The sequence below is a fragment of the Lagopus muta genome, chromosome 9 (assembly GCF_023343835.1).
Source record: "Lagopus muta isolate bLagMut1 chromosome 9, bLagMut1 primary, whole genome shotgun sequence".
Taxonomy (NCBI): Eukaryota; Metazoa; Chordata; class Aves; order Galliformes; family Phasianidae; genus Lagopus; species Lagopus muta.
This window is the reverse complement of record NC_064441.1, coordinates 13,475,290-13,497,329: the sequence shown is the minus strand read 5'-3', so window position 1 is coordinate 13,497,329 and position 22,040 is coordinate 13,475,290. Positions and strand designations below refer to the sequence as shown.

The window sequence follows — 22,040 nt, the reverse complement described above, 5'->3', positions numbered from 1 at the left end:
ACTCCAGCTCCTGATGCTACTGTAATTATAATTAATGACACAGTAGCTCTTCTAAGCCCCACTGAAACAACCACAAGAAACAAAGAAACCCATAGAATACAGAGGTCCAAAAAAGTTGTTTGATATCTATATAATTTGTTCATGGAGGTCTACAGTAATTCTGCAGAGCTGATCAGCTCTTAGAAAGAAGAGATTCTGAAAGTTCTCATTAAGAACAACTGATACATCTTACCTCTTGTTGATCCTCCTCACTGCATCCCAACAAAACATAAACAAGGATGTGTGGTAGCAGATAAATTGTCACTTTATAGTCATTCTTCATCATAATACTGCAGCAATCAAAAACTTTTCTGGCAAGATCATGTCGTACCTACAGAAAAACAGTATTTTCAAGAAAAGCATAATTACAAATGCCTGAATAATTAATAGGTTTCTATTTGTTGACAATTACAAAATTATTTGATGGAACAGAATTTAAGATACTCAACTCCAACAAAAAATTCAGACTTCAACCTGCAACAGAGATGCCAGAGAGCTGTCACTGCATGAATGAATTGCTGATACTACAAAACAAATAGGCAAGTATTGCCTGCATGTTCCACTCTTTCTTTTCTTCTACGCCAGTAAGAACTAGCAGTGGGAAAAAAAAACTTCAGACTAAGAATCTACTACTGCTTTGAGCCTCTCATCTGCACTTAAAGCATGAAAAGAATATGAAGTTATAAAGACAATCAACTTATCTTTAAAAGATAAAGAGGTCAGTTTAGATATTGAACTGCCATGGACCAATTAGATGTTGGAAAGAGGAAAAGAAAGCAACAAAGACAGATAATTACTTTCTGTGTGCTATGAGCTGTGGGGAGGTGAAAGAAGTCTTTCAGAATAACTCAAGGTTTTCCAGAAGCATTTCAGACACTTTTCAGAGGCATTTCTTAGTGCCTGCAGCTATGCAACAGTCTGGACAAAATTCCTAGAATTTTGGCTTTCACACTATGAAGCCTGTCTAGTGAACAAGGTGCTAGGGAAAGAAAGGTTCATCTTTACTGGGATGATGCAAGAAGTCTGCAGTATAAAATGTCTCCGTAGAAGAGGGATATTTCTCTCACCCATCCCTTACTTTCAGAAACTGAAGTTCAGCTAAAATGTTGTGCTTTGTATATAGCAATATAAAGCAGACTTATTCTCCTACCTTTGTTATAAGGTAACCTGCCCAAGTTGCTGACCATTCTGCAAAATTGTCACCTAATTTGCTTAGGTAAATAGGCTTCCTCATCTTTGACCAATCTATAGCCTTTTGATAGCTCTTGTACCTGTAATTTTAAAATATTTTATGAAGTAATATTTTAATAAATACATATAGCAAAAAAACCCAACCAAACAGAAAACAACATCATGCCATTCACTATGAAGTTCCCCAGCTGGAATCCTCTTTAAAGGAAGAAGACAATTAACACTCTCAGTAGTCAACATGCTTTTAATTCTAGAACATTTTGAAACGAAACAATCGAACGTGCTACCAGGACTTTAAAGTATACTTCCAAGTGTTGTTGAAACAAGTCTTAAAACTAATTTCTGCTTGGAAGATAAATAGTCTTAAAACTGTTATGTAAAAAAATTGCATGAGTTGTCCTATACCGTGTATTTAAGTGAGGTTCCAAGATTTCCTGCACGTGCTCAGGAAATCTCCTCCAAAGCCTGGAGCCTGGGCAGTCACTGTTTGTCTCTCTACAGTCATAAATAGACAATAGCTCCTGTAAAGACATAGTTTATATGAATAAGTTAGCATTAAAAATTTGATGACTGCAGCAATAAAGAGAACTGGTATACACACAAAAGTAATGAGATACAAATTACAGAATGCTGAAGTTAGAAATTTTTTAACTGCAAAATTTTCATCCAGATTTGGATGAATGTTATTACTAACCACGGGTTGATTCTAACAAACTAATGATTTCCCAGATTCTCTAGTTGGTGCTTGGGCCACATTATCTCATTTTCTTCACATCTGCCAATAAACAAGGCCCAGAAGTTAGTCTGAATCCTTCTGGTGCAAGAACTAATTTAAACCGCTGACCATATGGGGCCATTTTCTACTGGATCTAGGAAATCCTCCTTTCACAAAGTTTGTGAAATTGTAGCTTTCACAAAGATTAAAAAAAAAAAAAAAAAGAAAAAAGTCAGCCTGGAGTTGCAAACCAGCACAGAAGGCTACTGTCTTAACATTAGAGCATATTTGAATTCTACTGCCTCTTTAGAAGAGTAAGCAGAAATCCTCCTAGGAGTACTTGCTGTTTTTCACCTCTGCTTACATGCACAATTTTCAAGTAGGCAGTCTTGGAATTACACCTTGAATCACTATGCATACACTGTTAGTAGCTTCTGAAACACCGTATCTCTCCTCAGATAACACAACAAAAACAAATCTATGCTTTCACTAAGATACTTCTTTTCATCAGCTCCCCTGAATTCTAATGGACAAGTGAGCAATGAGGAATTTAAAGAAAAAAAAAAAAAAAAAATCACTATCCTGTATCATTTTTACAATGCAATTTAAAACTGTATCAGATGATGGTTCAACTATTTAAACACATACTTCAGAATGTACATATTTAAAATTGCATAATTCTGCATTCAGTGTGATAGAAAGTAACTTGTGAAGATAAAAGAACATCTAACATTGAATCTTACCTGAATGGCATACGCAGCAGAATCCTGAGCACGAACATTATCAGCATAAGCAAGAAATGCTCTAGTCAGTTCCATCAATAATCCATAGGCAAAATTTGGATCCTCCACACCAGCCTCAAACACAAACACAAAGCCAGTTTTATTACAACAAAGTAATAGCTGTATCTTTAATCTCCAGATAGTCACTTCGAAGTCTGTCTCTAAGCTGGTTTAGATGACAAAGCAGGCAGAGATTTTCTAAGAGCCTAAAGCTGAGGTTTCCTAGTCCCACACATTTAAAATAATTAAACAAATGAAATCCCACAAACATTTAATAGTGAACAAAATACTACAGAAACACCTCTTACCACAAATGTAAAATCTTTTCCTTGACTTTCACTCGTTGAAAAATCCAGCCTGCCAGGGTCTATGGCTCCCAGTTCCCCTAAACATTCCCCACAAAGTAGCCGGGCATGAGAATTTGCATCCTGACAGCCAATTAGAAGTACAGTAACCAACTGAGAGATGACTGGCTCTACAGTTTCACTGTCTGTTACGTACTTCACCAATTTTTCCTAGGAAGTTTAAGGAGAAAACAAACAAACAAACAAACAAACAAACAAAAAAAAAGAAAGACAGGTTTTTATACAACATTGTCACCTCATATCAGATTTTATCTGCCCATGATGTTAGGTTTGTCATTCAGATCTTGTTATTTTCGTAACTATAACCCAATCATAAACATATAGATTTGTAAAGCAGTATCTTTGCAGTTTGTACATGTCCAGATAATTCATTTGAACATGATCAAGAGATTCAAGCTTTTCTTGATGGAAGGCAGAGAAGGAAGAAAGAAATTTAAAAAATGAATGGTATGAGGTGGTCACATACCACTTACTTTAAAATACTGCTGTCTCATAAAATTCCTTGATCTTGATGCAAAAACTGTACATGTTCTAACAAAGAACAAACCTCCAAAATCAATTGAGGACATTGGCATCTTAGATAAGAAATATACCAATATTCTTGCTGAATCAGCATCATATGAAGACGGATTTTAAATTATATGTTATGTGGTGACACAACGGAAAATAATCCCTTCTGGCTTTCACATTAAGTAACATTTAGATTAATAAGTTTAGGAGAATAACACAGCTCATGCAAACACAGTAACATTAAAGTTGATGGTCCAGAGGCTCCTTTGAGAACACTTGAAATTAACTGAAGAGGGTTTTAATACCTGATTTCTATACAACGTTTCTTTCAGGCTGGTAAGTGCATGGATACGAACATCCACGTTCTCATGCTGAATAGCTCTCATGGACAGCTGCAGGGTTGTCTGTAAGTCAGTGCTTTTGGAGGATTCCTGAACAAGACATGACATAAGAAATTCAAATCTAATCTAATAGGAACACAGTTAAACAGCATTTCAAAGAACATAAGAAAGGAGACATACAAATGCCTATTCTTCTACCAACATTCTCAGCTAAAAGGTGCTATGTTTGCACTTAAAAACAAACAAAAACATTTCTACTAAATACTTGCTACCTCCTACCTCTTTAGCTTGCCTTCAGAAGGTAAGCACAAGGGATAGACTACCAACTAATAATAAAAATAAACAGATTTGGAATTTGGGACAGATGTGGGATTAAATTAAAAGTAATGAATTCAGCAACAAATTCATTTCCATAGTCAACCACCTTTTTTTAACCTTATACATTATTTTATCTCAAAAAGTTGCAAAGTTGGAATTCAGAGAATCTATAAAACATTCCTCAGATACAAAAGTTCTATTTTGTAGGCAAATAAATACTATTCTTGCTTAACAAGATTTTAAGAACATTTTTCTTACTCCACATGAATCCATCCGAAACACTAGAAACAAAGAAGCAAAGAAGTTATACCTTTCGATATTCCTGAAGGACTACTTGAATTTCCTTTAGTTCTGGAAGGTCAGGCAGAAAATATATCTCATGTAAGAAATCCCGCACTGTATCCCTAACAGTCACAGAAATATTGCAAAGAACATTTCAAACATTAGTTGGATCTGGAAAGTCATAAAAAAACCATTAAAACAGTAAATTATAATATCTAGAAAAAGCAAAAACTTGAAAAGCAGAAAAACACTCCACATAGTTTTGCGTTTAAGTGTACATATAAAACAATTTATTTGTCTTTTTACTGAAAGATACAGATATTTCTTCTCTATGCTTTAAATTACTCTCTAACTCCATTGCTTTCAAGGTTGCCATTTACCTCCATCAGGTCCCATACTCCTTACTCAAAAAGGTGGGATAATCCCATTTGGTTTTGAACCAATTTCACTTTTTCTAATGTGAAAACAAATGACCAAAAATTGAGTTCTCTTTTACTAACAGGAAGGAATCTATTTCAATTTTGCTGCCACAGGCTGCAACAAAAGCCTTGTTATTCAAAACATCTCCTTTTGTTTTGCAAACTGTTGGTATGATAAATGCAAGGAAAATTAAAACCCAATCAAAGTAATCAAAATATAAACTCTGACCATTCCTAGAGAATTCTGTTACAAAAAATAACATGGATAAAAATTAAGACCCAACACTGTGCTTAAAAGTTCAAGTCATGATAATTCAAATCTTAAAAAAAAAAAAAGTATCAAAAAACAAACAAACAGAATAAGTAATACACCTTGATTTTCTCTTAGATGGTGTGATCAGATGCAAAAAGGATGTGATCAATTCTGCGCTCTCCATAATGACGACTCTAATTCATAAAATAGAGTCAAATAAAGACTTCATTTCCTTCCTGTTACCACCCCGTATACTTCTCCCCACCTTAGGATAAATGCTAGCAGTCATTGTTATTCTGCCTGCGTGGCCCGTAGATGCAAACTGTTTTCCATTCCAATAACAAAAACACAGAATATGAAAACAAGCTCAGTAGTGATGTCAGGGGAAGCACTCTGAAGAGGCTGTAACTTGGTCACACCATCATATATTTTTAATGAGGTCAATGAAAGAATATCTTTTCAGATGAGGGTATCCTTTGTCAAATTCCAAAATCTCCTTGAAATTTAAAGTAGAAATTTTATAAAACAAGTTATTAATTCACAGGAAAATGCTAAATTTTCTGATCTCAGTACTGGACAAATTTCATTCAGTGCAATTCCTATTACAGGAGCTAATGAAGTGAAAATATTTTGTGTGGTACCTGTTCTCAACTATGAGAAAGTAAAATACTGCTGTAGTTTCCTTTGGCTGGATATGTATAAGAGGCAACAAAGCTACTATCACATGGCTAAGCAGGGAGCCAAGGTATGAATGGTCCAGGCTTCGAACAAAACAGTCCCAGGCCCTACACAAGAAAATACACAAAAACAATAGTAATCAATGATTCTTCACTGCATAAAGATATTTTAGGTGAATTGTGAGGAGTATTGTAAAGTATTTCAGCTCTGTGCTTTGGATTACTGTCTAAAACAAAACAAGAGCATTCAAGGACAAATGCTCTTGTATGTCACTGCTTAGGAACTTGATCAGTTCACCTGCAACACAGTTCGGGAAAGTCGTCCTTGTATCTTAGAGCTGTTCTCAGCGTGGTCATCATCTTCACTCGTACTGAACTGATGTGTTTGGGACCCATAAGCTTCATTAAAGACATAAGACTGTTTAGGGCCTATATGTAAAGAAAAAAACCCACATTTTGGTGTGTTAGATTCTCAATAAAACACCTACAAACAACCAATACAACCAAGCTACCATGGATTAAGACATCATATACCCATTAAACATGTGAGGTAATAAAACTGCACCTTCTGTCTATCCCAAGACAAAAATATATTACTTTAAAAATCCCAGTTAAAAAACATACGGTTTCATGTTGCAAAAAATAATTTGCCAATTAGAGAAAAAGAAATGAGATCTGGAATGACAGGGCTACAATAAAAATTTAACTGTTTAGACGGTCGACAGATTCATGAGGGAAGAACTGAGACACCAAAGGAGTTTACAGTTACAGAAATCTGATGATAGACAACCAAAGTTCAAGAAGTTGTAAAGTAGACATTTGGAAAACAGAGAAAACAAAATTGCATTTAAAAACAAAGAGAATTGACGTAAAACTTATAGAAGAATTGATAGCAAGCTTCAGGGAATAGTTTACAGGTTAGCTGCCACAGAGACTGATGAATGATTTAAGAGAAATAAGACGTAAGAAAGAAAAAAGTAGGAGATACTTCAGTCACAGTCACACTGTGTTTGACAAAGGCAGCAGAACACCCAGCATGACACATCAGTTATCAGAGGAAGAAACCAGATCTTGATAAAAGGTCTTTGGAGGGAAGATCCTCATACACTCATGGAAAAACAAAACAAACAACAACAACAAAAAAAGAAAAAAATAGAAATAATAGCAGGTACAAGGTAAGAAATGATGCGTAAAGGAAGAAATTCAGAAAGCATCAGTACAAATGGTTAATAAATGACAGTACAACAATAAGAATACCTCAGAAGCAAAAAGCTAGAAAGAGAACACCAGAGAAAATACAGCAAGCCTATAAACAACGTTATGTGTTCCAGGACTGCATAGCTGCCTAAATAAGTTACCTATCCTGCCTCTGTGTGGTAGCTAAAAGGTCTCCCTTACAGTTAGAAGCACACAGACTCAGCACAGCACTATTTGCAGAGTTTGTCTTAAGTGCCAAGCTGTGAGCTCTCATTTTTCAAGTCTCCCTCTTGTAAGCTCAAAGGAGCTATAAGAAGCAAAACAAGTCAAACCCAATTTCCCTTATATTTGCATCATTCTATTTTCTTTCAGCAGTAATTTTAGGTTTGTACTTCAAGGCCCTCAAATCCTTGACTCCCATACCCCTCCACGTCATTTCTTTCATGTTTGTTTTGTAAATGTAAAACACTTGGATTGCTCCTCAGCAATTACTGAGTGAGTGACGTGTTATTCGCCGTATGTGACTCAGTTATGTACATTAGCCGACCAGTAAAGAGGAAAAGAAAAGCATACTTCTGAGCTTACACAGTAGTCCAGCCCACAGTGAGATCACCAGTTTTAAAGAATCATGCGTAAACCTCATTATTTTTTGAGCCTTCCTTGACAACTACCCAGCCACAAAAGCAAGCCTGGAGTACTGAAGTAGTTCCTACTTCTTGGTTTTAATGTTCATATTAATTTTACGTACCATTTTTTTATCCTCAATGCCCACACTAGAACTCAGTAACTGCATGTTAAAAAAGGCCAAGATACCAAGCAATTTAGGCTGCAGATAATCAGCCTGTAGAGAGGGGAAAAAAAAGTGAAAAAGTAAAAACCAAGTAAAATTACTGCTAACACATTGCTAAATTGCTCAGTTTAAGTAATGAAAACAGCAAGTACGAAATGGTAATTTTGACAAAGATCCCTAAAAATGTATACTGTTCCTTAAGTAGCAGTGTTCATGAAAGACATCCCTATTATGCTGTGGTTTGTGGTTTTTTTTTTTTGTTTTTGTTTTTTAATTTAATGCATTCTTGTTGTGCATCTTTGTATTAGAGGAACAGTTGATATGCAATGACAGCATCTTCACTTCTGTCTCATATAGGATTTTTAAGTTAAACATCAAGTTGTCTTCACTCCTAGACTCCAGATTAAAGATATTTATATTAAACAAAACCAAATGAATATTTTGGTGTACTTACCATTTGCTCAGGTGACGTTATTTCCCTAGGTCCCTGATAGGGATCATCATGAGATGCAAATGAAGCCAATATTGACAAGCCATTGAATACTTGCTGATAGTGCTCTCCTATACGTAGCAATAATTCATTATGCAGTCCCTGGTAGTCCTGTCTCAACAAGCTGCCCAGTTCGATCTCAGTCTCATTCTATAATCAACAAAAAACAAGCCTTACTTTCACCACAGTGAAATTAGCACACACAGACAGGGAGCAATGGACTCAGATTGATTTACCACAAAAATCAGTCAGGTCACCATCACATCATCCAAGTCTTCAGAGTTTTCAAGTTCACAAAATATCTCACAACAGTTACTCAGAGCTAACGAAACTGATGATAAACAATAACAAAAGAACTTCTTCACCTATTTCCCCAGCTATGCTTTGCAGTACTTTTATTTAGATTAAGCAGAAAGAAGAAAATTCACTGTTCATCCACCATTGCTCTCCACCTGCATCTGAACAGAGCAAATATTAATTTACCTTGAGGTAATGAAGTGCCCGCTCAAGCTCGTCCTTAGAGCAGGAACAGACCAAGTGAGAGAAGATGTATTTGAAGTTGTTGATTAAAATCTCTCTTCGGTTTACGTTCAGTTGTTTTGCTATGGTTCGAATAAGGATGGAGGCTGCAGGACTGGCCTTGGCTGCAAGGTCAGGCAGCAAAACTTGCAGGGTCCGCTGATGAATTAAACACAACAACAAATAAATAAAAAAAAGCAAACAGCAAAATAAAACCCAGAATTAAATTAAACCAAATCAAAATAAACCATACATAAAACAAATACAGACCAAATCCCCCTCCAAAGACACCAAATCCAAGTCCTGGTCAACATATATCTACATTCTTACATGTGGCCATAGTTAAAAAGAAAGAACTTGAGATGGAAACATTTCATCTAAAAAGCAGTTAAAATAATTGTTGGTTTTTTTTTTTTTTTTTTTTTTTTTTTTTTTTTTTTAAATCTAACCAGTACTAAAACATCCAAATAAAAGTGAGATGCTTATCTGAGCCTTACATAGCTTCATAGATTGTTTTATTTGTATTTTACAAAGAATCCCTTCCAGTGCACTAAATCAATGTAGATATACTCAATTAGCACTCTAGACTACAGACAGTTCATTAAACATCATACTTGAATTAGCTGAGTCATCACTGCATCTCTTTAATAGAACAATTCCTCCATACTTGAGCTCTTAGTTCCAGCAATCCAGAATCATTCTAAATATAACAAACAGCAACTAGAGAAAAATTATCAGATCTGTAGCACTCATCAGAAAGGAACATGGACTTAAGAGAAATCCACAAGCATACAAACAGCCCCCCACAGAAGTAGTAGTAAAAGGGACTAACCAACTTACTGACAAAAAGCGATTTAGATCTGGAAAGTCAAACACATTAGCAATCTCAGACAACATGTCCAGAGCCATTTCTCTCTGGTGAGCAGCTTCTTGTTTGTGCAGCTCATTACCCTGGCATGGAGCACTCAATACTGCCATCTGGCTGGAGTGCAGGGATTCCACTAGAAACTGAGCATGAAGAAATAGATATTAAATATTATTCCCTCTTTTCACCCCCAATGAGTTTCATTCTTTTTATGTATCTGTTTTTGTTTCTCATGTATTGCGCATAGATCCAAGATTATTATTTCGTGATAGAACTGAATTAATAATGGCATTTCATTTTGCAATCAGAGGCTCAGATGCTGCACACAATTCAAAATGGAACATTCAAAACTAGAGAAACCTGACTTCAGTATTTTTTACTTTAAGCAGAATTTATTTCTATCTTTAGCTAATGTTAACCATCATTATTATGGCTGTAATAAAGTTTGATTTAAATTCCAAGTTTACATTCTAGCCTCCAGTGACAACGGTACCATATAACGCAAGAACATACACAGCTCCTTTATGTCAGCATTAAGGCATCTAGGGAATTAAAAGAGAAAAGCAATGCTGGTGAAGGGAGAAGAACTAATGACAAGATCAAATATTTCTCATTTCCAGAATTTCTCATTTCCAGGTTTTTTTTGTTATTGTTGTTTTTGTTTTTAAATCATCTCTTTCCTGCCCTATGAGTTATCTTGTAAAATAGCGTAATGTTTATCTTTAATAACGTTTTCAAAACACACAAAAAGAAACCGAATCAATGTCTTTATAAATCACCAACTCTTATTTTTACCTGACAGATAGGTTTCTTGTACTGACTGAAAAAAGCTTGTAGTTTTATGGACTTAGCTACTGCCAGGGACCGAATTTCTGTGTAAGCTGCTCCAGCCACAGAAGCTGATCTGGACAACAAACAATGCAACAAATGCAAGAGGGCAAATGGTACCAAATCTCCTTTTGATGCCCTTAAAAAGCAAGCAAATAAAGAGTAATTAGAAAGAGAAACAGTCACTGCACTAATAAAACTGCTGAACAACAGGTACCTACCATAATGCTAAACAACTCTTCATTGCATATAACTAGCTGGTCTGTACCTGTCACAGTACCACAGAAAAAGAACGATGCAAATTTCATATGCAACAAAAGCTTAGAACAGTTGCAAAGGACTCTGGACAAAGGTTGAGCTCCAAATAAATAAACTTAGCAACAAGTTACTCTGCCTCACAAACTGACAGTACTTTGCATTTTTCAATCTATTGTCAAAAATTACCTTCCAATATCTCCTGTTGTGAGAATCAAGGTATCTTTAAGCTCATTATTTCTTGATATTTTGGCATGTGTATAGGCTTCTTTCATTCTTGAAACAAAGAGCTAGATCACATGAAAAACAAAACATGTTAGTAAATGAAGTTGAGAAAAAGAACAAAAAGTAAATATGAATTCACCTCTTTTATGAATCCTTCTTCAGAGTCTATGGATTCTAATATGTTCTTTATGCAGTCACTGAGAGCAACTCGTACATCTTTGTCTGGATCTTCCATTAGATTTAATAATGACCCAACAAGAACCTTCACACTGGACTCATCACTGTTAAAATCCAGATGTTTGCAAAGGTGAGGTATGTTTTCTATAAATGCTATGCAGCATGGGTTGGTGGAGGAAAGAAAAAGATATTTGTGTTTATTTATTTTTAAAATAAAACAACGATAGAAATAAGCACTGAAGCACATACTTATTTCTGAAAAGAGTGAACATTGAGAAACATTGAGAAAAAAGCTATACAAAGTTTAGATTTTATCAAGTATTACATCCCTAGGTGTGGCCAGAAATTAAAATTAACCACAGTAGTTTAAAAGGATTATCATAACAACATCTAACACTGTCACTGATAAAAACTGAAATACAAAATTTCAAGCACCATCTTAGCTACAAAAAAAGAAACCAACAACACAACAAAACCACCTACCCAAAGCAATATATATATATATATGGTTTATATATATATTTATAGATATAGATATAAATAAATAATTTTATATAAATATATAAAAGGAACGTACAGATACAGAGTAAAATTAAATCTTACCTAGTTTTACTGAACTGGATATTTTGTTCTCAAGGAGAATAAGAAATGGCTTAAAAACACAGGCTTGCACAGAGCAAGTTTTTTCATGAGCAGAAGTCACAATGAGGCTGTTACATAAAATATCACAGGTAACATGTTTTATAGCAGAGGCTGCTGAAGGAGGCTGTATACTGAATGTACCAGAAAGACAGCAAGATAATTTCCCAACAATAGCAGCACAAGCCTCCTTGACTAGATCAGACTCATCTTGGATTTGATTTCTGAAATTGACATAAAAACAAAACCATTTTAATAAATTAAGCAACCTATTAAGCACAGCAATTTAGATATCTACATTGTCTGGATTCTCTAACTATACTGATAACATTATAGGACAATTTAAGGATCTGCTTTACTAGATTATACTTCTCCTTTTCAACTGATTTCAAAGTCATCTCAAATGTCTCAAGCCATATTGGCCATAGTGTGCTTGAAACATTAGAAATAAACTGAAGACTACAGACAATAGAACAGAAGAGGGCAAGAAATGCTTACAGAAGGAAGAGAAGCTGGAAAGATTTTAAAAAGATATACGGACAAATACATATTTTACTGACAAAGACATTCCTTTTCCCCTCATAAGTTTTAATTTATTGTTTAGAAATGGGACCTTCAAGTAGCAAAGTAACTTGTATACTGATCTGGTAAGTGAATGCTAGCTTATCTTCATGTATACACATTCTGTTGATATTTCTTAGGAGTTCTAAAATTTAAGTCTATTAAACTCTGGATGAAACACAAATTTCAGGATGAAATTTATTTCAATGCTTATAATTAATTCCTTATATATGCTGTTTTCTTCATGCATGAAAAGAGAAAAGATATATTAATACATACAAAAGAGCCTTTGGAATCATACTGAAAGACTGCACACTTGGTGGATGAAGCAGGAAAGAGAATCCTTTCACACAAGTAGCCCGAATTTCTTCATGGGGACTCTGTAGGGCCCAATAGTAAATGGATTTTCGCCAATCCAGATGAATGTTTCTTGGGAAGAGAGATAGAAGGAACACACAGCGTGACTGAGTTTGAGGTGCTGAGGAAAAAAAATATATATATATATTGTACATTATTGTTAATGATTATGACGGCAAAGAAAGCTATTTTACCATAGTGCAATCATTGCTAAGAGACATTTAGGTAATTTAACATACTTACAGAAACTCTGTGCAGTTTTTTGACTCAAAACTAGAAAATCAGTCCCAAAAGCAGATGTTTTAAAAGAAGAATCATCAGGATGGCTGCAAATCCAAGGTAGAGACAGCAGTCCACATATATTGTCAAGAATCTGATCATTCAGTGGAATTTTTACTAGTGAGGGGTTATAAAAAAAAAAAACCAAACATCTTTTTATGTAAGCTGAATAGATGCTTATTATGTTTTTACTTTACTACAGAATGTTATTTTTCTTCCTATCAACAAAGAATAGCATTGATACTCTTAAATATTGACATTCTACACACAATAATGCAGTCTTATATCAAAATAATATAAAAGCCTCATGAAACAGCACCATGTAATACATAAGCAGGAGAATACACGTAACTTTGGTATCTCTGGTTTTGTATGACGACTTGTGGATGGACTTTGGGATGGTTAGTAAGCTGAACTCACAATGCCAGTTGAATCTTAGAAGACTGTCTGTTTTCCATACTCCTAGCTTCTTTAAAAAACACACAAGACAACTGACCAATCTATATGAATTCCTCATATTTTTGGTACGCTGTTAGCATGCTAAGTTTCAATTAAAACAATCAGAAGCTTTGAATTTTTGAGTGAAATAGGTAGTACAGCATGCCACTTGTGTGTTTCAGAATGAAAAGCCATTAAAGATTACTATGTTACACATATTCACTTTCTCCATATAGTCTCTTGTTGAGATGTACTCAAAAGAGAAACAGACTTGTAAATCATGTTCAAAAAGTGATGAAAACAAAGATCTTAAAAATAGAAATTTGGATTTTCTCTACCTTGTGCATACAGCAAAGCATCAAAGATTTTCACTGTTCTGTCAATCATTTGCTCTAGGTTAACCATCTTTGTAGCAGCCTCTAACAGCCTCCCACACAATTTTACTACTCTTGTGATGAAGTCAGAGGAAATCCACGTGAATTGTATACTCTCTACACAATCCAAGGAGCATGGAGTATTCTTGCATGTGTCAGCATTACACAGATGAGTTACTTTATGATCCACACTGTTAAAAATAGAAATGTTACGATCAATACAACAGATTATAAACATTTAATATTGTATTGCTTCTAAGAGAAGTTACTATGTTATTGTTATGTTACATATGTTACTATTCCTCTTCAAAACAAGCAGGACTTGCCCTGATAAATGGGCAAGTATTAAAATAATCTACACAAATCATAGTAACAATTACAAAGCACTATTTGTCTCACAGTTTCATCTTGGAAGCTTTACCTGCTAGAATTTGTTGGGGGAGAACAATGAACTATGCACAATGCAGCTAGTTGCAGAATTATGGCAATTCCCTCTGCAGTCTGAAGAATATTCACCACCAGACTTTCTTTCTCAAGGACTGATATTAAGGATGCAGCTTTCTTTGTAATGGCATTCCACAGTGTGCTCTTCAATTTCATGTTTAAAGGGCAAAGTCTGTAATTTGATCATACTGATTATTGTCAAACACAAAGGACTTTTTCAGTGGTTACACCCTGCCCCCTACACCACCAGAAAAGAGCAATCATCACAGCAAAATAGCTAACCCATGTTATGACTGAAAACAGTACATACTAAAAATAAAAATACAGGTTTCAATTGAAGCTTAGCTTAAAAATCACCTATTGATTCTAATCCTTCAAAACATCATTTAAACCTTCTCTCAGAAGGAGAATCTTTCACAAAGACTCTGCTACTGTTACAAAGAAATTTCTTCCTCAAAAAAAAAAAAGGTTATTATTCCAGATGACAATAAAAGCGGTTACTGGATGAGCAGCATACACTACTGGTGTAGGTGATTTCTTCGGATGCTTTGCTGGCAGGCTTAGTCGCAGTCTTTTCTCTGGAACTTCATCACTGCTGCTGCTCCACCCATTAGTATCAGAAGTATCTAGCTGGCTCTGATGAAGCTCCTGAAAGATTTCTTCTGTTTGCGTCTTCAATACTGTATAAAGTGGACTCACCAGATACTAGAACATACAAACAAAAGCACCACAAGGTGTGTAATGCGTTCTTCCCAAACATGTTATATTACTATTTTGACTTAGAATTTCATAACTAAATGATAACGTTGATGGTGTTAAAGACATCTCTGTAAAAGAATCTTAATTACATGATGAAAACTTTCAGAAGTGATGAAGTTTCTTGTATTCCCACCAGACAGAATGCAGCTTGTTTGGACGTCTGTTTCCAAGTTCTTGCCATAGTAACTGGCTAGCAAAGTTGTTAAAATACACACAGATTTAAGAGACAACAGACATGATATGCACATGGGTGCATGAGAAGACAGAACACTCAGTGCATCCATACTTCATTATTTTAATATAATCCTGCCTTCTTGTCCCCAATAAGCACAACTAAAAGCACTCAGAGAGCAAGAATAGCTCAGCTGTTAAATGGAAATTGCATGTTAAGCTGCCCTTCTTTGAGCCTATTCTTGCCTTATTCCCCTATAATACCACACTCATAAACAGATTCTTGTGTCTAGACAGTCTTTTCAACAGTCCAATACATCTGAAAAAGATGGGGTGCAACTACATCCAACCAAAGAACTCTAACCTGCAAAAATACATGAAACAGATGAGAAACAAAGAAGGTATCAATCTAATTAACCAACTAATAGAATATTTCCTGGATTTTCTTCTTTGTAGAGATAAATAATTTTAAAAATTAACCTACCTCTTGCTCATCCTGAGTTCCAAGCACACTCACAAAAACTCTGCATATGGTATTGACATGGACTTTTCTTACTTGTACGGCAGATTCATAGCCAGGTGGAACAAACTCCAGAAAATATTGCAGTATATGGCAAAAAGCAGCTTTCAGTTTTTCAGAACGAAGACACATAAACATATCTCCTTCCAACAGTGCACAAAGCTTCTCTAGTAGCATATTCAAATAAACAGGTTCAATATTTTTGTAAGAGTCTGCTTCAAAAGGCATCAACGTTTTCACCAATTGTAAGAATGGCTCTCCACAGAGTTCCAGTTCTTCACTGTCCATTTCAAGTGCTGAATGTAGAATTCCAAAAAAGACTGTGAAGAAAACATTGGCCAGCTGTTCCGGAGGTCCTCCCAGATGAATTAATTTTATTAAAAACTTCATTGCCAAAGCTTTAACTTTTGGACAACCATACTCTAAGAAGGAGCAGCCTATTCCCCAGAGAACAGTATCTTGTCTTACAAAAAATACATCTGCAGCAATATCCATCAGGATAGATAACAATATAACTTCCAGACATTCTACATTGGGCATACCCATCAGGTGTAATGGTGCTAATCTTAAATATCCCACATTGTCACTTGCATTGCTTGAAAATCTCTTTACAATCACTGGCCATACCAGCACATCTCCCCATAGCTGTTTTTGTGTGTCTCTTTCATGCAGGAAGATTAAATCTTGGAGAAGCTGTAGCAAGTCTTTTGTTAGTATTTCAAAGATGGAACAACTTTTCATTTTAAACAGAAAAAGTAAAGAGCAAATGACATCAGAGATGTTCTTGTGCAATGTGATACAGTTTGGAGTCGCAGCAATTCGGAGAAGTCTTGTTATGATCCAGTTACTAAATTCTAGGGCAATAAAAAAGAAACAGTACACAGAAAACTATTAAGATGAAAGCCAAAGCCTCTTAATAAAAGAATACCTCCTTGAGAGCAAAGTTACTCATCATAAAATAAATGGATAAATAAATATATACAGTGATGAAATAAAGGAATGTAAGCTTAGTAAGCACAAAGCATTTCTTCAGCAGCAGATCTTGCTGAATAAGGGGCAAGAAGAAAAAAAAAGACTGATTTTAGAATAGGTTGTTCGAGACATTTTGCTCCATGGCAAAAAAATCTTCAGGCAATAACTATGTTATGGGATAGCTTATCAATATGAGATTAAGCAACAGTGCTGAGTAAGGACAAAGTCTGTTCTGATAAACACCCATTATCATAAGTACAAACCAAATTACAAGAAAAGAAGTCTATCGTAAGATACAGATACATAATAGTGATCTTCTGAATTTCTCTTCTCTACATTTTTGTTCTTTCATATGATCCCATTGGCAAAAATAATTAAATCCTGGAAATACCAGTTTTCAGTACTGACATCTTCAAACTCACCAACGCAATTGCATTCTGTTTCCTCTTGACTTGCATTGACATTTACAAACATAAGGGGAGAAGATTTCATGATATGTTGAATAAAATCTAGTAGCATTACAGAACTTGGCTGTGAATCTGATTTCTTAATGAGTTCCAAAGCAACTTAAAAAAAAAAAAAAAGACAATTCTAAATTAATATTACAGTGAAATCAACTTCTATAATTTTGGTCATATCTAAAACAAGGAAATGACAAATTTACTATATAACACATTATGATATGGTATCAAACCTGTATAGCTATCGATTCTGAGTATGCCTTATTACTGAATGAAAAAGATTTTAAGGTTATTGTAAACCCTGTAAAGAACACCAAAAAGTATAAATAAAAATATAAAATTACTCAGCATATCATCCATTACCACTACATCCATTAATTTAGTATGGTATCTAGCTCTTTGATTACTGAAAAATAGCTAAGAGATAACACTTCAATTTTCAGTTGGTTCTCCCTAGATTCATGATCTAGACAAAAAAATTAAGCATTGTTTACAAAGCTACAAGTTATAGTTTGAATGTAAGCTTACAGAATCAAAGAATTTGTAGTGCTGCTATACTGCTCTCTTAAGACAGATAACTGAACACTTCAGAGTTGCCCAGTTTTCACAGACTTACATAAAGAGCACAAGGAGGAAGCTATCTGAAATTTAGATAGAAATTAAGGAAGAAAGTTACATAGTAAAGATAAAATACCTGCATATTTAAAAGCAATACCTAAAACAGTCTGGCTTTTCATTTTTATTCTTTCCTCTCAGGAACAGCAGAGAATTAACAAATATCTGAACAGTAACATAAGTATAATACTTAACATGCTCACTTCACTAGACAAAATGCATCTTACAGAGGCAGCTACATGAAAATATCTCTCGGAAACACTGTATAATAAATATTTTTGTATATATGCAATATATTTATTAAATATTTAAACTGTAATAATTGGAGCCTTAACACAATTGAAGGACTAATTGCCACCCTAAAATTAAAAGTCAAGGTTTTTACATCTAAGCATTTCAATTCTTGAAGACCTTGTGAATATTAGGATTTATAAGCTACATTACTCAATGAGCAATCACTTCGGATAAAAAAAATCTGAGCATTTATAGTCACTTTTTTTTTTTTACCGTTATACATTTGTCTCAAGTTATTTCATAGCAAATATTTAAACATGCAGGTTATTAAAAAATAAGACATAAATGGTACTGCACTGAGTACGAATCTTTGTTGAAATGAGTTGTAATTTGGATCTGTGTTGAATTACTTAAAACATACATCAAGTTATAATTTGAGATACTAGATATGCAATACTTACCCACATCTACATCTGTAAGAATTCTGTCAATGAATTGGCACAGTATTTGTCTTGGTTTCTGAACAACTGTATTGTATTCTTCTGGACTAGCACTACAATTAAAAGCATGATATTTAATCTATTTTAAAATAAAAAATAATTAACATCCATCTCAACAACACAGCATTAAACACCAAAATGGATCATTTCCTTCTACAAGTTTTCAAAAATAAATGCCACTGGTTTTCTAGTTTTAGCAACCAGAGTATTTTAAAGCTCTTCTCTTCCCTACTTTTCCTAAGTAAAAAGCTGTATGAAATGCTGAAAGCCATTTAACTTTGTTATGCCATTATATTTGATACACATTACAAACAATTTTGTACAATTCTATTAAGGTCACACACCGCTACAAAACAAAACAGATTTAGTACAGAAAAATTAAATTAAGAGCTTGTTTTCATTTTGGAACTAACAAAGTTATTCCACAGGTCAACAACAGGTATGCAAGAGGTGCCAGCAGCACTTCTCAGGTGACTAAGATGTCATTATCTTGGTTATGTCAATAACCAAAATGTCAATGTATATTCACACCTCCATGTCACCCAGTAGTCTAGAATAGAACAAGCTGCAGTCTTGATGGTGCCATAAAACTTTAGAGCCAAACATTTATTCTCTCTACAGATAGAGAAGTTGCACGCCCCAGTTGTGAAAAGCTTCTATGCTGCTTTCACCTTAATCTAGAGCATCTTCAGTCAAGTGAGCCAGTCAACGTCAATTTCCCATTTGTGAGAACATGTGTAGTAAATGACTGCAGAACCTAGAAGCCTCAGTTCATCCCACATTATACAACGCGGAGTGCAGACAGGGTAGGGACCATGAATGGCTCCAGAGAAGCCACAATGGCTGGATGCCTAGCATGCTTGTGAAAAATGCTTGTTTTTCTTAGAAGCTGAACAACAGTGAGCCAAAGTAGTAACTTCCCTGCATTCAACCAACACACCACAGAAGATCAATTTTACTTAGTAAATTGCCTCAAGAAGCAAAGAATGCAAGCTTCAGCTCTTCCCTCCTCCCAACGTAGCATCTGTGTAACGTTATTGGTGCTACTTGCAAGTGAAGATACTTTAACTGCCAGCAAAACCTCGCTGTAAGCAGCACGGAGGTCCCCGGCAAACCCCCTTTGGCTTAGAGGAAGGCAGCGCTCCAGGCAGGCAGCGGGAGACAACAGAAGGGCAGAACGAATCGGGCCGAGCCCCAGAGTCCTCATAGAGCGGCGGGGAAGAACCCAGCCCACCAAAACCAGGCCTCCCCCGGAAGTCCCCACACCTATGAGAGGGGCAGGGACGGGCCAGGCCAACCCTACCTAGCAAGCTCCCGCAGCGCCGGGATCATGGAGGCCATCTCCAGGCCCTGCTCGGCCATGGCTCCGGCTTTGAACCGCGCCGCCGAGGCGGGAAGGGCGGGAACGGAGGGACGGCGGCCGGCAGGGCACAAACCGCCTCCGTCAAACACACAGTGCTCCTCCGCGCCACCCTGCGGCTCTGCCGTGCCTAACAGCCTCGTCCCTAGGCTGCGACCCACCGCCCCCAGAGCCTGCCCGGGCTGCCCGCGGCTCCGCTATCCTCAAGCGCCTGAATCCCTGCCGCGCGCCACACTACTGCGGCGCGGAGCCGACCCGCACGCCCCGCATCCCCTCAGGCGGGAGGTGCCCGGCAGTGGCCCCGCCCCTCCGTCCCGCCATTGGCCTCCCGCCCGCCCCGCCTCGACCCGCGGGCAGCAGGTGGCTGTGCTGAGGGAAGGCGGTGGCTGCAGACGAGTAGCGGGGCGGGAGCGTCTGGTGGTGCGGGACTCCGTGCTCACCGCTCCTGACGGCAGCGGCGAGGAGCGCGCGTAAGAGGCTGTTATCCTTTATTCCCAGAGTTGTTACTCGCTCCGCGCGGTTCTTTGAGAGCGGTTCGGTGTCTCGGGTTTGCGGGCCCCCGGCACTCCGTGAGTCGCTTGCGGGGCTGCGAGAAGGGCAGCCTTGAGTGGACTTGGGAGGAGCCCCGTCCTTCTCTGCGGGCTGTCCTCGTCCTTCGTGTGGGTGTCAGCTTTGCCCTTTGGGGCTGAAATAAAACCCTTTCGGAGGGTTCTGGTTCTGCTGCCCGCTTGCACTGGGATGTAGCAGAGTCTTGTGTGTGAAAGGGTTTGGGAAATTGTGTGTGTTATGGTTACCATTTGTTACTGATGGATGTCTGTAGGGCACCTATTGCTAATCAACTTTTTCTGTAATAAACAGTAGTTTTTAACTTGAAAAACATATGTAAGCCATTTCATAAAGCTCTTCTGATGATGTTTCTGAGGTGGCTAAAATAAGATGGACCTATTTGGAATGCTTTAAGAAACTTTATGGAGTGTATTTGAGTTTTGTTTTCCAACAAATATTTTTTCTTTGTAAGGTTCCGAGAGCCTACTGGGAGCAGTTGCTAGCTAGGAAGCAAATGCTCCACAGCTGTGTGTGCTCTGGTAAGAGGAACTGTGATGGCCTAGGAGAACTGAGCATGTCTGGGTTTTATTGCTGGTTTTATTCAGAACCAAGGGTTTCCTACCAAGTTCAAATAAGAAAAACTTTGTATTGAAACTGAAGACAGCTTTCTGAATAGCAACTTCCAAGTTTGAGACAGCAATGACATGAAGAAAGGTGTGAACTGCAGTGCTTCTTAATTTGATGAATAAAATCCCAGTGATATTAGAGCTGATAAACTTAGGAAAGATAGCAGGGTGCCTGTTGGGTTTGTAGAGGAGCCTGAGCGGGGTATATTTCTTCAGATTTAAATCTAAAGAAATAATATGATACGCTTATTGAATTATATATTGACATGTATTTGTTTATAAAGCATAATTTGGGTACGTGTCGTGCTTAATGAAAAAGCTAGAAGTCCGTTTGTCTTTAAGTGTTCTAAGTTGTCTGTGGGATCTCACTAATTGTATTGTGACAGCGTTTCTATTTGTCATAGGTAGAATGCTATATAAATTAATCGTGCAGTTTCTTCAAGCATTTACCAAAGTGGTAATTCAGACTTCTTTCTTCCCAGTTGCAGTAAGTACTCGACAATTCCCTAAAGAGAAATATCTATTTCTCACCTTACTGGAGTGAATCTGGGAGCTTTTGCTTATTCCCAGTTGCAAAGCTCCATTGACTGCTTTCTGAGAGATATTGCCAACGTTCTCCTGACTTTCTGTGGACACTGGAGAGTCTTATAGGACAGACTGTATTGTGTTGTAAAGATGTAAGAAGTCTTCTGGGTGGACTCAATGGAATACTCTGCTGGGTATTAGCATAACCTAGTAATCTTCAACCCTCTAAACACTCAACCTTCCTCCTCACTTTGCTGGATGCACAGCGAGTAGCTCAATAAACTCTTAATTTATCTTCCTTACCCCATTATTTCATGGTGCTTACATTGTCTTTACTCTCAGGAGAAGTGAAAAGTGTTGTTCTTTTTCTTTTTTTTTTTTCCCAGCAGCAGAATGACTGACTTCTATTGAAAACAGTGTG

General features: G+C 36.6%; 2 protein-coding genes across 3 annotated transcripts in view; one reads left to right on the top strand and one right to left on the bottom strand.

Annotated features, from left to right (window-relative positions):
* ATR (ATR serine/threonine kinase) overlaps positions 1–20,160 on the bottom strand; it is a 36,432-nt gene extending 16,272 nt beyond the window's left edge. Inside the window, exons 1-26 of the mRNA XM_048955106.1 lie at positions 19,866–20,160; positions 18,524–18,615; positions 17,175–17,318; positions 15,745–16,634; positions 14,848–15,035; positions 14,308–14,502; positions 13,851–14,077; positions 13,039–13,191; positions 12,718–12,916; positions 11,842–12,101; positions 11,201–11,391; positions 11,026–11,126; positions 10,549–10,720; positions 9,729–9,896; positions 8,853–9,047; positions 8,334–8,519; positions 7,838–7,930; positions 6,191–6,321; positions 5,857–6,000; positions 4,572–4,665; positions 3,908–4,033; positions 3,036–3,242; positions 2,689–2,802; positions 1,636–1,751; positions 1,190–1,310; positions 233–370 (exon numbers count right to left, since the gene is read on the bottom strand). Of these exons, the coding sequence (XP_048811063.1) occupies positions 233–370; positions 1,190–1,310; positions 1,636–1,751; positions 2,689–2,802; positions 3,036–3,242; positions 3,908–4,033; positions 4,572–4,665; positions 5,857–6,000; positions 6,191–6,321; positions 7,838–7,930; positions 8,334–8,519; positions 8,853–9,047; positions 9,729–9,896; positions 10,549–10,720; positions 11,026–11,126; positions 11,201–11,391; positions 11,842–12,101; positions 12,718–12,916; positions 13,039–13,191; positions 13,851–14,077; positions 14,308–14,502; positions 14,848–15,035; positions 15,745–16,634; positions 17,175–17,318; positions 18,524–18,615; positions 19,866–19,924 (4,704 nt within the window). The 5' untranslated portion in view covers positions 19,925–20,160. The remainder of the gene's footprint in view (positions 1–232; positions 371–1,189; positions 1,311–1,635; positions 1,752–2,688; positions 2,803–3,035; positions 3,243–3,907; positions 4,034–4,571; positions 4,666–5,856; positions 6,001–6,190; positions 6,322–7,837; positions 7,931–8,333; positions 8,520–8,852; positions 9,048–9,728; positions 9,897–10,548; positions 10,721–11,025; positions 11,127–11,200; positions 11,392–11,841; positions 12,102–12,717; positions 12,917–13,038; positions 13,192–13,850; positions 14,078–14,307; positions 14,503–14,847; positions 15,036–15,744; positions 16,635–17,174; positions 17,319–18,523; positions 18,616–19,865) is intronic.
* A 99-nt stretch (positions 20,161–20,259) lies between these two features.
* PLS1 (plastin 1) overlaps positions 20,260–22,040 on the top strand; it is a 38,092-nt gene continuing 36,311 nt past the window's right edge. For both annotated transcript variants that reach the window (XM_048954547.1, XM_048954548.1), the window contains exon 1: positions 20,260–20,392. The gene's annotated coding sequence lies outside the window, so the exon portion shown is untranslated. The remainder of the gene's footprint in view (positions 20,393–22,040) is intronic.